Genomic DNA, 16,559 nt, shown 5'->3' with positions numbered 1-16,559 from the left:
CTCATCATCATTATCATTAGCTAAAAATATTTCTTGAACTGCCAACCTATATATAGCACTGAATTCTAGGTCAGGTGTCAACAAAGTAGTGTCTGCACCAATTTTTAAAAATAAAGTTTTATTAGAACACAGCCACACCCACTCATGCCAGTTTGTTTACCTATTGTCTGTGGCTGCTTTCAGGCTATGACAGCATCGAGTAGTTGTGACAGAGACCATATGGCCTGCAAAACCCAAGATATTTACTATCTGGCCCTTTACAGAAAAAGCTTGCGAGGCTTCTGGCTAAGTGCTTGAATATAGTGATTAATGAAAGGAAAACCACATTTACTACTTTCATGGCTAAATCAGGTTCAGCAAGTAAAATAGCAACAAAATACTGAATAATAGATTATATCCACATGCCTTAAGATAATTTTTCAAAACATTTAAAAAGCAAATTCCTAATTTTTAGTTTTACGTGTGTTACTATTTGATGGTTGAGTCCTAATTCCACCTCACTATCCCACCAGAAGAGATAAGGATCCAGCAACAGAAATGAGAAGTGAGTTATTGAATACACACAAGCTTAATTGTTTGCATATAAATTGTCCTTAGATTAATGTGAATCTACTTTATTATAAAGTAAGAATATTAAAAGAAGAAAATAAAGGAGCTTCTTCTTTGAAGTTAGTTTCTTGAGAAATTTAAGCTCTAGTGCCCTAAAGCACCCCATCTAGAATGGTACTAATTATGTACTATCCTTCAGAAAATCATTTTCTGAGCCCTCTGGTTCATGTAAGCACCCCTGGATGAAAAAAGCTGATTAAGAGGATTGGTGGAGAGGCTACAAAAATGAAAAACATAGATTAGTAAAATGTTTAGAAGATTAAGAAGATGATAACATTTGCTAAGATCTGAGGATAATAAAGTTTTGAAAGGAAAAGAAAAATCTGTGATTGGCATTGTCTTCTTAAACTCTGTGGTTTCTGTGACCTAGCTTTTATTAGTTTTCACTGTAGATTAGCTTTTACTTTCTTGTATTCTTCCCCACCTCTCTTTGTATGCTGCAAGTAGTAAGTTTGGTTTGACTGAAAATATGGAAACTAACGGAAAAACCTACCAAGGTAGATTAGATTCTAAAAGCTATATATGCCAATAAACATATATGATGCTATAAGCTGTACCTTTCTAGTCTAGTGTTTGGAGAAAATATATCAGCTTACTCTTTCTCACACCCCAAAATATCAGGCTGGTTATACTCAGTATCCATTGGAAACTATATGCCAGGATCACAGGTCCTACTTGGAATTTTATCCCAGTTTAGGGGATCTGGGGATGACCACATGGATTTAAGATCACATTTGGTAATTATTTACTCCTTCTCCTATTATAAGGGTGGTAGATAACTTAGCAAATAGTATCATCATTTTCTGGCATAGCAATTCAGGACTTAACTTTGTTACCTTTCAGTTTTGAAATTCGTTAAGCTATAGGATTGATATATGTAGGTATATGATATATGTATATTCTAGGATTTTTACATTGCTTTACCTCTCTAAGCATTAATTTGCAATTTTTGTTTTTACATAGCTTCCTACTCGTATTCATATAGTATAAAAGCTTTGCCTATAATCAGAAATTCTAAGAAAAAAAGGAAATTCTAAGTAGAATTCTGCTGCCCTTACTTATCTAGTGTTACAAAGAGAAAGAAAGTCTGCTTCATGCAAAAGGAAGCTTTGCAAGAGAGACCTTTATAAAATAAAAGCATGTGATTCAGGGTTTGCTTCTTTCTTTCCCCCAAAAGTTCAAAAGTATTTTCTAAAAATGATTGCAAAAACCTCAAGAAATGCCAATAACAGTTTCTTCTTTTTAAGAACTACATGTGACAGAATCAGTTGAGAGCTATCCCCAAGAGATGTCTGCTTGGATAGAACTGAATATATTCATTGTTGGGAGGAAAAGTAGGAGTAGGCATTTTCCTTCCTACCACAGGATAACCCTTTCTGTTATAACTTGTTCACCAACAAGTTCTGTGCCCTTAATAACTGAACCTAGAATGCTTTCTCCCACTATCCTGTGTAATTACAGTTTGTCTGTCAGAGTATTTGCTACCAGTCATTGGTGTCTTGGTTAAAACTTTCTTCAGGAAGTTAGTTTTCCAGTATCTGTAGAACATTCCAGTATCTTCATTATTTCTATGAGAATACTCTGTCTTCCTACACATGGCATAATCCAGATTATCAGTCACCTATTACATCTGATAAAATTGTCATCACTGTACTGTACTTTGGAGAAGTTCAGGCTTATTTTCTCTGATGTGTTAGTTTTCAAAGATCTACTTTGAAAGATCTACTTTGTAGATGCTATCTACTTCTACTTTTAATCAACGCAATATTTTTTAAATGTCTATTAAATTATCAATAAGTTACTAAGGAGCTGTATAAAACCACAGTTATGGAAAAGATTTCCCAAATGCCAGATTTGGTAATAAGTCAGAAATTTAAGAAAACTAAATTATTCTTTCCAGGTATTTAGTGATTTTTTAGGTATACAATTCAATGGCATTAAGTACATTAACAGTGTTGTGCAACCATCACCCCTATCCATTTTAGAACATTATTATCATCCCAAACGAAAACTCCACAACCATTAAGCAATAACTCCCCATCCTCCCTCCCCGACCCCAGCTGCTGGTAACCATTATTCTACTTTGTCTCTATGAATTTCCCTATTCTAGATATTTAATATAAGTGGAGTCATGCAATATTTGTCCTTTTGTGTCTGGCTTATCTCACTTAGCATAATGTCTTCAAAATTCATTACATGTTATAGCATGTATCAGAAGTTCATTCCTTTTTATGGCTAATATTCCATTGAGTGTATATAACACATTTTGTTTATCCATTCATATGTCAATGAACAGTTGAGTTGTTGCCATTTTTTGGCTGTTGTGAATAATGCTGTTACGAACATTGGTGTAAAAGTTTGAGTCCTTGTTTTCAATTCTGTTGAAACTATTTGAGGAACTACCAAAGTGTTTTTCATAACAGCTGCATCATTTTACATTCCTACCAGCCATGCTCAAGGGTTCCAGTTTTTCCACATCCTTCCTAACACTTGTTATTTTCTGTTGTTTTTCAAAAATAGTAGCCATCCTAATGGGTATGAAGTAGAATTGATACATTCTTAATATAGTGAAATGTTACCTCATAGTTAGTTAAGACTCTACCTGTCAGTTGCCATGTCTTCTTAACTTAAACTTTGTAAACAAGATCTTTGTTTAGAGACTTCCCTGGCGGTCCATTGGTTAAAACGCTGTGCTTCCACTGTAGGGGGCGCGGGTTCCATCCCTGGTCCGGGAACTAAGATCCTACATGCCTCTTGGCCAAGAAAAAAAAAAAAAAATTAAAAAAAATAAAAGATCTTTGTTTAAAATGAGACTGGTGATGATGATGGCACCCATAGATTGGGTTTTTCTTTGCCCAAAATGATGTTTTGTTATTAACTAGAATGATTAGCTTTGTGCTACAGACTATAATGTCATATTGAATTAAATAATTCATAAAGGCTCTAAGTCATTTTTGTTTGACTTTTTAAATTTTATTTATTTATTTATTTGGCTGCGCTGCATCTTAGTTGCAGCATGCGGGATCCGTAGTTGCGGCATGAGGGATCTTTTAGCTGTGGCATGTGGGATCTAGTTCCCTGACCAGGGATCGAACCTGGGCCCCCTGCATTGGGAGCGCAGAGTCTTAGCCACTGGACCCCCAGGGAAGTCCCTAATGTTTGACTTTTATATACCTATAGAAAGAATATATAATTAAGTTACAAATGATAAATTGATACAGTTTTAATTATTTAAATCAAAATTTGCCAAATTCCAATAAGACAGAAAATTGGAATTTATCAAACTTGAAAGTAAGTTAGATTGCCCTTGCTGTTACTTGGAGATTCAGAGGTAAAAGTAATGACAAGAATGTGATGTAAAATAGTACTTTCCAAACTTTAAAATGCAGAAGGGTCATATGGTGATTTTGATAAAATGCAGATTCTCATCAGTAGGTCTCATGGGGCCTGCTCTTCTGCATGTTTAACAAGCTCCTGAGTAATGGCAATGCTGCTGGCCAGGGGAACACCCATTGAATTGCAAGAATTTAAACTATTAGTGAGACAGAACCCAATTGATAAAAAATACTTCACAGCTCTTAAGGCATGAGAGGCTAAATTATAAATATTAGGTAATCTATTTGGAACTTTTTTAAATGTGTGAATAAATGTACTGATGAAAGAAAATCTGGCCTAGTGGTATCGAGCTTTAGAATCATGCTTCCAGTTCCTCTATTGAAATGCTTCATCTCTCAGTAGTCACTGTGCCTCAGTGTTCTCAACTTTACATTTGGAACAGTACTTCCCACCTGTTGTTTTACCTTGATGTTGATGAAGGATATTTTTAAATTGCCTTTTCCATGTTTTCCTCTTTAGGGAGTGCCTTGGTGAAGCCCATGAGCCTTGTGACTGCCAAACATGGAAAAACTGGCTACAAAAAATAACTGAAATGAAACCAGAAGAACGTAAGAGGAATTTTAGACAGCTACATATTTTATAATAGCATTCAAAAGATAACGTTTTATTTCTTAGAGTCTTCATTTAAAAATGAAGTTTTAAGTTTTCAAGTTTGTTAATGCGAGAGCTCGCCTTTTTAACCCCTCTAACCAACATCCTTTTGGAGATCTCAGGGGGGAAAGCATAGACAGCTTCCATGTTTCTAACGGACTTATTAGGACTCCAGGGTAAACAGGGGTCACATTTAAGTTCTGCTCCTATAGTCCTTCCCTTTTATCCTGGGGTGGGCTAACTAGCTTTTCTGTACTTCATGAGAAGAAATGTATGATCTGTACTGAGAGGAAGCTTCTTATTTCCCTGGAAGCTTACAGTGGAGGATAAGGCAAGTTAATTTCTTGCTATTATGTGGTTCTGTAGATTTACTTACATTAAATGCCATGTCTATAACTAATTTTTACTGAGATGTCTATAAATATATTACCTCTGTTAACCCTCACACAAATGCTGTGAGATTGATGCTAGTTGTCCCATTGTACAGATAGGAAGCTAACAGATTGGATTGAGTGACACAGAGGAAACAGAATGGGTTTGAATTAGCCTTCCTAATAGCAATACCCATGTTTGACAAGTAAATATATCTGCTTTGCCATAATTTCTCACCTCCTGAAGTAAATATTTTATGACAACTGTCATAAAATTAATATAAATGAAAACTAATTTGGTGGTTTTTAACGTTTTAAATAATGGAGTTAGTTTGAAGTATTGCAGATGAGGATTAAGAATTCACACACTTCATCTACACTTATTATGAGCAAAACACATAATAAAGATGATGCCAGCCTTCAAAGAGTACAGAGGCTAGAAGGGAAGCAGTCAGATAATTACAGTATCATATGTTAACTAACACAGTTGGATAAAGATGAGAAAACAGAAACAACTAACTCAGGTTGGGGACAGAGGATGTTAAGGAATCTTCCTGACAGCAGCAAGATACGAGTTGGGTTTCAGCATATCCACAGAAGCAGAGATGTGGTGGGTAATGTCAGCAGCTGAAGTGACACTGGGAGAGACTGGCTGGCAGCCATGAGTCCCTAAAGGCTTGTATTATATTGGGCAATATACCATTGCCCGAGAGATTGTTCTCAGCAGTTTATATTCACAAGATCGATTTTGTGCACTGACTTGGGGTTATTCAGATCCATGGAAAAGACACTACTTAGGTAAACCAGAATACCAGTTTATTAATTGACAATGAGGGTGATCCCTTTCACATGATAAGAAGGCTCATGTCCTTTAAATGGGAGCAAAGGGAAGTGGATAATTTTAGGATACTTTTTAGTGAGGGCTGATTAATCATTTCTGTCCTGGACATTCATCATTCAGTCAACAAATATTTTTTGAGTACCTGCTTCCCAAATCAAAAAGATTTGTAGAGATTGTTCTTGTTCCCCAGGTTCATTGTATCTGTCTCTTGAATACCAGATAGAGCTTGCCATTGCTCTCTGGATACCCACCCATTAGCCCTATTCTCCATCTGTGTATGAGTATGTCTGTGTGTGAGTTCTGTAAAGAGATTAATACCATTACCCTGCAACACCTTTAAACATGACAAGACGACTGGATTTTGTTTTCTTCTCCTGCTTCTGACACCTAGAAACATCTATATTTCTATTAGAGATGGCTTGCTATTGCCCACCTACCTGCATTTCTTTATACATTCTGTGGAGTTTAAAATTAAGGTCCATGGGAGAAATTTGCGAGAGATGAGGCTGGAAAGGTAGGTGTTGCCAGATTGTGAGGGTTCTTGCCAAATTGTCTGAATTTCTCCTATTAACAGAATAAGCCAGAGAATGCATTTTTTGAATAGGGAAGTGGCATTGTTAAAGATATTTTTATCAAGATAACTGATAACTAGGAAGGGTAGACTAAAGGAGAGTTAGGTCAGAAGTAGGAAGGTGAATTTTTAGTTTGGGTCACAGGGTAGATCATGATGTCATTGGTGAACTTAGGAAATTCAGGTCAAGGAGTAACTTTCAGGCGAAAATAATGAATTTTGTTGTGGGCATTTTGCACCTGAGGTACTTGCAGGACATATGTGTGGAGATGTCCAGTGGCTTTTAGAAGTGCTTGTCTCCAGCTCAGAAAAAATGCTGAGAAAACTTAGGAGTATCTTGTTGCTTTTAAATAGTATCTTCATTATGTCTTTAGCATTTATTTAGTGCTGTTTTATGTTAGAATACAGAAATAAGATGCCCTCTATGCTCTTGAAATTTACATTTTAGAGATGGAGACAGGTATGTACAAAACTCAGAAAAGTAAGTGTAAAGATGGTGTGAGAGAACAGTATACCTGTGATACATTGTGAGGGAGGGGAGGGACAAAGGAGCAGATTAGTTAGGAGATCATCTAGGAAAGAGGTAAGGAAAGCTTTATAAAATAATTGATACATAAGCCGTGTATTGAAAACTGATAGATGTTCTTCACACAGACCAGAATAGGAAGGGCATTCTAGGCTCATGGTAAAGTAGGGCTGTGAAATACCACAGCATATTCAAGGACTGCAAATAATTCAGTTCAACCAGTGCAAAGGTGCAGTGAGAGATGAGACTGCATGTGCAGGGGTGGGGGTTATATGTAATGCTGGGAGGTCTGACTTTATCCTGAGACACCAAAAAGGAGTTTTGAGTAGGAAAGTGATAACTGAAGATGTTTGCTTAGAAAAATCATTCAGGTGGAAGTGTGGATGATAAATTAGGGACTATTGAGGTACTAGGTAAGAAAGCTGTTTCTGAGACAACTTCATAATGTCCAGGTGAGAGAATATAAGGGCTTGAACAAGACAGGCAATACAGATGGGAGAGGAAAGGTGTTTACAGGAGAAGTAAGAAGATAACTTTTCATTTTATTAAGTTATTAATCTAGTGTACTTACCAGTTGCCTAAAAGAGTTAATGCACCACAAGAAGTAATTAGTACAGTATAGTATTTAATTCTTGAGTAGAAAATGACCAGAAGTATGTGATTTGAGATATAGAGCAAGTATTTTGAAATGGGTGACTATTTTTAGTTATCCCTTGCCAATGTAAAATTGGATCAATCATTCCATATTCACAAATAAGTCTTATTAGAGAAGAAGAGGGAGAATGACCTGGCTAGTCAGTACAGATTTTTGGAGGGACTGTGACAGATTGTCCTTGCATAAGATAATGATCCTGATAATGAAGAGAGAAGAGAAATAGAAGAACTAGAAACTGGTGTACACAGTGTATACGTGGTTACCTCTGGTGGCCAGAGATAGGGAGACCTCAAGTAAAAACTGAAGATAGTCCTCAAAGAGTCCCAAATAGGATTTTAATTCAGAAAGATGGAGGAACTTTAGAAAATTGGATAGGAGGCAAGAGACCCAGGACACCCACAAGTGGTCCACTGCAAAGGGAGCCAAAGCCAAGACTGCAGAGAAAATTCCCCATTGCTGAGAAAAAGTTGTCTCACTGTACTGATGTGTGATCACCACAGTGAAAATTGGTGGTAACCAGTAGACTATTAATGGCCACTTTTAAGTTTATGAAATTTAGGGTAAGACTTAAAGCAAACAATAATAGGCCACCGTAATACTTAAGTAGAACATCACTGTTAAATATACAAAAATAATACTCCAAAAAAGAAAAGTATGATTTAATGCTGTATTGGGTTTACATATTAATTTGGGTCATGGTCACATATCTTTGGCATAAGAATTTTCAACCGGACTTGGAGATTCATGAGATCGTTTTCTCCCTTATTCCTAGTTTTCCAAAGTCTTTGAGTTATGAGACTTAAAAGGAGTGACAAAATCTAATTGATGAGAAAAATATTAGAAAATATACTGAGCTCAGTTGAAAGAATTAATTCCATATGAAGATTGAAATACTGTTTTTCAGTACTGAAACTGCCTCTGTTGCAGCTAATCAGAGCAAGAAGCAGGAATGATTATATTTTCTGTGAAATGATAACTAATTTATAAAAATTTAAGACCAGTTTTTTTCATAGTACATGCTCAGTAATGGTTATTGAATGAAATTCAGTAGTCTTTTAAGAATTCAGTCTTTAAAAGCAGCTTTCTTTTCACTTGAGCACATGTTGATTCTACTAATGGATCTTAGATTTTTATACTGTAATACTTGATTAAATGAAGTTAATTTTTCTTACAAAGAGACCTAAAAGCACACTAGATTATTAAGGAAAGAAGATCAAGCTATATTAGACATGCAACTGAAGTGAAGAGTTTGGAAGTCAGTAGGGATGGAGAAGACTCACCAGGTAGATCGAAGGGAGTTTGGGTATTGCAGGTATTGAGAAAAGTATGTACAAAGGGCAGATGTATGAAATGAGCATGTTCAGAGCACAGGTAGTAAAGGCATTTCTTCCAGTTCAAGTTTTTGTTGTACTAATAGTTGGTTATTTTCTGAACATGATTTACTTCATGTAATCCTCTAGAATGCAGTCAGAAACTAGCATTCTCTCCAAGGGTAGGAGAAAAAAACTGTCAATGTTGCAGGCCACACAGCTGCTTTGTTTTAATGGCTTTGTGCTTTATTTATTATAACAATGGACAATAAAGGTCATAAGAATATGTTGGAGCCTCTGAGCTAAAAATAATGTTGATGCTAAAGGGAGGAGAAAGGCCACTACTTTAAACAAAAATTAGACACTGTACTTAGTGATTAGGTTTTATAGCAATACCCTTTGTAAACAGCATTACCTTCACAGCTGACCTTCATAGCCATTAAGTATAGTACGTTCCTTCTGAAACTCCTGTTCTCCACCAAATTATCTGAGCATTCTCTGCACCAACACCCTAATCAAACCATCTTCTACCAAGTGGCCTTAGAAATGAAGTGGAGTCTGAGCAGTTCGTTGCTGCTATTGTTTCTCTCTGCTGTGTGGAATTGAAAACCAGTGCTTTACAGTCCAGCAGTAGCTGCTGTTCTGTTGTTGACACAAGCTTAAGTCGGTAGGCACCCAGGGTTCCTTGCAGCAAGACACCCCCTGCCTCCACTCCTCCACTGCTAGGCTCCATCAGAGGGCTGTTGCTGGTGCTCCTCTCTTCCAGTTCATATGCAGAGCCAGTTCCCAGGGGTCAGACAGCCCAAACCTTTGTCGCCTTTCCTCTCCAGGGATTTAAATCTGGGGGTTGAGTAACTTTTTCTTTTAAACTTCAAAACTTCTGATTTCTCCCCTGCTTTCAACAGTAGGGCTAACCTCTTCCCCAGCCCCTCCTAGAATATCTGCATATAATGAGGGTCTTAACTGAATGGACTACTCTCAAGGATTTCAAACTGATTTTCAGACATCTCTTTCAGTAAAGAAAAGGTAGAACTTCCCTATGTACTTGAAGTTAGAAAACAAACTTCATTACTGTCATTCTTGCAGGAAAAAATAATTTTTAAATTATGTGTCTACCACTCTCTCCAGCTCCTAAATCTCTGCATGGGTGGTGGTGGAGATTTATAGAACATAAAATGTAAAAGTTAGAGTCTTTAAAAACCCTGGCATTCTTTAAGAATGCAGATCTCAAATTAACGTAGAATAAACAGAGTTTAAGATGATGAAGAGTATAAGGTTGGTGTGGGGATAGAGGGTGGGAGGACCTTACCAGGTAGTTAGTGGCCAAATCATGAAGGGCTTTGTATTCTTTGCTAAAACAGTTTGATTTTATCTGGTAGTCAGTGGAGAACAATTAGAAGATTTAAAGATTTGTATTTTTAAAAGATCACTTTATAGAGGCAATATAGTGTGGGTTGTGTGGGTCGGGGGAGAAGGATCTGGGAGGTAGGTTGGTTTCTGTGTTTTAATTGTCTGGGGAGAAGATGTGGAGGATCCTAGCTAAAGCAATAAGAAATGGGAATGGAGAAGAGATGGATATGAAAGAGGAAGAGATAGAATCAATGGGACACAGTAGATGAGGGAAAGAGGAAGGTGTCCAAGATCATGCTCTTCCTGGATTGATTCTGGGTAGATGATCATATCATTTAACAGGATAGGAGATAGAGAAAGGAGCAGATTTGGGGGAAATGATGAATTTAGTTTCAGACATGTCATTGGATTCATTTTTATTTTGTCTTAAATAATCATGGGTAAAAACTTTTTTTTTTAATATAAATTTTATTTATTTATTTGTTTGTTTGTTTATTTATTTATTTATGGCTGTGTTGGGTCTTCGTTTCTGTGCAAGGGCTTTCTCTAGTTGCGGCAAGCGGGGGCCACTCTTCATCGCGGTGCACGGGCCTCTCACTATCGCAGCCTCTCTTGTTGCGGAGCACATGCTCCAGACGCGCAGGCTCAGTAGTTGTGGCTCACGGGCCTAGTTGCTCCGCAGCATGTGGGATCTTCCCAGACCAGGGCTCGAACCCGTGTCCCCTGCATTGGCAGGCAGACTCTCAACCACTGCGCCACCAGGGAAGCCCTCATGGGTAAAAACTTTGCCATAGACCCTACTAGGAAAATAAGTATATATTTAAAATTGAGAGACAGCCTGCAAAGAAAACTTTGAGTGTTTTTCCATCTGGAGTTGTACACTAAATCATTTATTTCTGTATTTGTGCTTTATATCCCAAAGTTGTGGGAGTTAGTGAAGCTTATGAGGATGCTGCCAATTGTCTCTGGTTGTTAACTAACTCCAAGCCTTGTGCTAACTGTAAGTCTCCAATACAGAAGAATGAGGGATGCAATCACATGCAGTGTGCTAAGGTAAGTTAAAGAGGATTGTACAATACATGCTTTGCAGTTAGAACCTTCATTTGATTGTGAATCCAAAGAAGAAATGCTGTAAGCATAGGTATCTTATTGGCTTTCAGATGGATTCTAGAAGATTGTATTCTACATTCTTTGTTAAATAACATAAATGTTGGTTTATATTACTAAATTTTACAATCATGGTGAATGTTAAAAATAAAGGTAAGGATTCAGTGGTACTTGGCCAGATCAGAAATGCCTGAGTCCTTCCCTCCCAGTCACCCACTCCCCCAGTGAGGATTCTGAGAGAGTTTTGTGTATATATAAATAATGTTAAATGATCGAGTGCTACCTTACGTAGATCTCTTGCAAAGCTGATTTTGGAGCACACAGCATAGTCTCACGGTCCAAGTCAGGCCCCAAGCAATCCCCCTATGTCCAAATTTAAATCCTGGTGTCTATATAAGAAAGGTGCCCAAAACAGTGGGCAGACTTTAGGTTTGCTAATGAAATCATCAATTAAATAAGTAACTCATTACTATATTGAAAATGAAAATGTCACTTGGCTAAAAATTATTATAAATAATTACTGTTAGAAGGCTACCCTCCTGACCTAGTTGCATAGAAAGAAACTACCATATTTAAAACAAATATTCTGGAATTAAGTTAATAATATTTTATTAATCCATGCCTACATTTATGAACATTTTTGCTTAACTGTAATATCTCAGTTTTTTTCCTTTTCCTTGGGAATGCCATGTATATAAAAATAATTATTTAAAATTATTGAGAGAAGAGCAATGTAATTTTTCTAATTTAGGATGTGAAAGAAACCCACATAGTTAAGATTTCAATAAAATACATCAATATCTTCTCTTTAAGTACTTCTTGATTTTTTACCTTGAGGCTAATGATCATTATTATTATGACTTCAAAAATAATGACAGTTACCAGATGATTTTATATTATAATAAATTAACATGAATGAATTGTCTTAGTGAGACAGTAATGATTTCCTAAGAAGAAAAACTTAGTAGTGTTCTGAGTAAAATGCTCAGAATTGCTTATTAGTTTAGCTGATCAGGCCAAAATTATTTCATTTATATGCAGTCCTATCTCCAACATCCATATTAGTTTTTTCTTGGACAGTCTGATATAGACTACATAGATGTGTAAAAAAAAAAAATACACGTTGACCATAAAAATCAGCAGTTGGACTACTAATAAAAGGGCAGGATCCAACATTACCTTTATTTCAGTCACAGCACCTACCAGCAGTAAATAGTTGATAGATATGTATTGAGTGAATGAATATTTTCATGAATTAATCAGGCTAATGATGTAAGATAATTTATCTTAAACAGATTTTGCTTAAACTTCTTTTACATATAAAAGAAACATTTACTTACATACTATGTAAATGTAGTCTTATTTAACCATCTGAAGTATTTGCATTGAACAAAGGAAACTGATGAGTAATTCTCATGACAAAAGACATCTAGGAAGTGAAAGTGTTTATACTTTTATAGTTTTTTTAAAATGTGAAGGTGGGACAACAGGTAATATGTAATTGAATCTATTTTCTAATACAATGACTAAATCATAATATACCTTTATTAATGCTTCAATATTGATTATTACTCAGTAGATAGTTTTTACTTTCTGGAATCAAATTGTTAAACATTTTAAAAGAATGACAGGTTTGGCCCTATAAAAATAAGTTCATTTATTTTAAAAACTCTCTTTATTCATTTCCCTTTAGATAATTTTCAGGAAGCTATTTAAATTTTGCATTCTTACACATTTTAAATCACTTATAGTAATTTTATTGATCTGGCTCTGTGGAAAACTATGCTGCAACTAAAATATAAATTATTAAAGTTCTGTATTCTTTTTCTTATCATAGAATGTAAAATTTTGCTGTTTGTAGAAAGTTTTGCCACTAATTTTGAGAGATCAATGGAGCTGTACTGAAGGGTACTTGGATCAAATCAGGCACAAGGTTTGCTTTTAGCAGGCAACAAAAGAACTTGCATACTGTCAGAACCTTGAAACAAGTACACGATTTATTGTGTAAGTACATGTTTGTGAAGGGCTAAATGAGGACAGAGACTTTAATTCAGCTCTCTGTTCGTGACATACCAGGTAGAGAAAAAATTAGTGAAGATAAGACTTGACATAATGACTAAGGTATATCTGATTACTATATATTCAGACTCTGTATCCTGAAAAGATGGACTCATGCCATCTTTTCAAGTACCCATGGAACATTCACCAAAAAAATTGACCATTGATCATCAAAGAAAATCTAAGTAATAATCCAGAAAATAGAGTGGTGTAATCAACATTCTCTGATCATAATGGAATAAAATAGAAATGAATAATAAAGTTACAAAAAACCTTTTCATTTGGAAATTTTAAATCTCTCAAACAACTCATGAGTAAAAATAAAATGGAAATTAAAGAATTTCTATAAATAACTACTTTTTCAGAACCTGAGGGCTATATTTAAAGCAATTCAGAAATGTGTGTAGCCTTATTCACTTAAAATGATACAAAATAAGGAATGAATTAAGGATATGACTCAAGAAATGAAAAAAACAGACTTGAAAACAAGGAGGAAGAATTTTTTTTAATCAGAAATCAGTGAGTCAAAAACTGAAAAACAATACAACTAATAAATAAATCCAAAAGTGGTTTTCTGAAGGAAGAAAATAAGACAAACCACAAAGCTTGCAATAGGAAAAATGTGGGGGTGAGGGAGTTCAAATACACAATATAAGAAATAAGGGGACTGGAACTTCCCTGGTGGCGCAGTGGTAAAGAATCCGCCTGGCAATGCGGGGCACACGGGTTCAAGCCCTGGTCTGGGAAGATCCCACATGCCGTGGAGCAACTAAGCCTGTGTGCCAGAACTACTGAGCCTGCGCTCTAGAGCCCATGAGCCACAACTACTGAAGCCCGCATGCCACAACTACTGAAGCCCGCATGCCACAACTACTGAAGCCCGCACACCTAGAGCCCGTGCTCCACCACAAGAGAAGCCTCTGCAATGAGAAGCCCACGCACCGCAACAAAGAGTAGCCCTCCGCTGGCTGCAGCTAGAGAAAGCCCGTGTGCAGCAACGAAGACCCAAGGCAGCCGTAAATAAATAAATAAATTTATAAAAAAAAGAAATAAGGGGACTAATCAATAAACAAAGCAAACTAAAATAATAATAAGAGATAACTTTGCTCAACTTTTGCAGATAAATTTGAACTTGGATTTGAAATGGACTGATTTTCTAAGAAAATATAATTTTTGAAACTAACTCTAGAAGAAATATCCGAACAAACTCACTCTGTAGAAGAAAGAGAGTTTTTCAATGATCTCTCCTTTAAAAGCAATAGGCCCTAACAGTTTCACAATAGAATTTTATCAAAGCTTTAAAGAATAGGTAATTCCAATGTGATTCAGACTGTTTCCAGAACAAAAAGAAAAAAAGGAAAAAACTGGAAACTTTCAAATTATTATTATAAACTGAGTAGAACCTTGATACCAGCACTTGACAAGATTATAAAAATTAAAACTGTAGATCCATGTTATTTATGAAGAACAATGCATGAGTCCTAAATAAGATATTGGAGGGGAAAATACAGTTATTAGCAAATGTAATCTAGCAGAGTGCATTAGAAGAATAATTGACTATCGATTATATTTCAGTGAAAAACATGTTTTTAATTTTAAAAAAAGAATAATTAATCATGTGGGGTTTATTCCAGGAATACAAGAATGGTTTGATATTTAAAAAGCTATTACTGTACCTCATTTTAGTAGTAGATACAAGAAGAAAAACCATGTAAACTTTCTGTAGATGCCAAAAAGACCTTTGACAAAAATTCAACAACCATTCTTTATAAGACACACAAAGAAATAGGAATATAGATAGATTCTTCCTTTTATTGCAATAGCATGATAAAAATAAATCTATCTTAGTCCAAAAGTTAGCATGATATTTAGTGTGGAAACTAGAGGTACTCTCACTAAAATTGAGAACAACATAAAGATACTCCCCATCACAAATATTATTAACATTGGACTGGAGATACCAGTCAACATAATTTGACAATGAAAAGAAATTGGGGATATAAAAATTAGAAATGAGGTGGGAAAATTGTCATTTTTTACAGCCAGCATGATTGTATACCTAGAAAGCCCACAAGAATCAACTGAAAAACTATTGCAAACAATAAAAATTCCATTAACTAGCAGAGTAAAAAAGTAATATGCAGAGAGTAATAGCCTTCATGTGTGCCAACAACATTCAGATAGAATATATACTGAAAGAGAAGACCTCATTTATCTAGAAAGAAACTTAAGAAATGGATAAGACTTACATGAAGAAAATGTTAAGACCCCTATCTGTAGGACACAGAAGATGACAAACAAATGGAAAGATAACAAAGTTCTTGGGTAGAAAGATTCCAACAAAAATACCAACAGGTTTTGTTTCTGCATCTAGATAAGCTAATTAAAAGTTCATATGGAAAAACAAAGTAAGAAGAGCCAGAAAACTCTGAAAAAGAACAGTGAGGAGGAACTAGCCTTGTCAAACAGTAACCCATACTATAAAGGCTCAGTAATTAAGACAGCATGGTGCTGGTACATGCATCTACAGATCAATGAAACAGAATAGAAAGAAAGCCCAGAAAATAGACACATAAATGGGAGTTCAGTATATGGTAAAGGAGGCATCTCCAACCAGTAGAGAAACATGGACTGTTCAGTAAATGGTATTGAGACAACTGGGCAGCTATGTGGAAAAAAATAAAAGTTTAATTCATACTGAATACCCAAATAAATTTTGAACAGATCAAAGATTTAAATATTTTTTTAAACAAACTCTAAAAGTACCAGGAGAAAACATAGATTTAAATTGGAAAGATCTCTCTGACTCAAAATCCATAAGCATTTAAGAGAAAAAAGGATATATTTTCATACTGGAATACTCATATTTTTTGGCATTGTCTGCAAATTATGGTAATTAAGAAAGTGAATTTTTTTTTTTTTAATGAGAAATAGGTTTTATGTTAGCTGTTCTGACTAGAGGCCTTTTTAACTTATTCCCAGTTTAAAAATCAGTTTGTCAAAGTCAACAGTTTTCAAATACACTGGTGGAGCTTTATAGACCAAGGTAAGATTACTATGCACCTGAAAAATGAAACATTTGTCAGGATCTGTTTTTATTATTTGGAAAGAATATCCCATTGATATTTTTCAAGCTTTCTTGAGATTACTTAATAATATTATGATTTTAATTTA

The 16,559-nt window shown here is 35.4% G+C and overlaps 1 protein-coding gene across 5 annotated transcripts in view; it reads left to right on the top strand.

Moving 5' to 3' along the window:
• The window catches only part of ANKIB1 (ankyrin repeat and IBR domain containing 1), a 135,957-nt gene that overhangs the window by 104,191 nt on the left and 15,207 nt on the right, over nucleotides 1–16,559 (top strand). For all 5 annotated transcript variants that reach the window (XM_061198567.1, XM_061198570.1, XM_061198568.1 and 2 more), the window contains 2 exons: nucleotides 4,465–4,553; nucleotides 11,143–11,273. In XM_061198567.1, coding sequence (XP_061054550.1) covers nucleotides 4,465–4,553; nucleotides 11,143–11,273 — 220 coding nt within the window. The remainder of the gene's footprint in view (nucleotides 1–4,464; nucleotides 4,554–11,142; nucleotides 11,274–16,559) is intronic.

Source organism: Eubalaena glacialis, chromosome 8 (assembly GCF_028564815.1).
Source record: "Eubalaena glacialis isolate mEubGla1 chromosome 8, mEubGla1.1.hap2.+ XY, whole genome shotgun sequence".
Taxonomy (NCBI): Eukaryota; Metazoa; Chordata; class Mammalia; order Artiodactyla; family Balaenidae; genus Eubalaena; species Eubalaena glacialis.
This window is presented reverse-complemented; position numbering and strand designations above follow the sequence as displayed.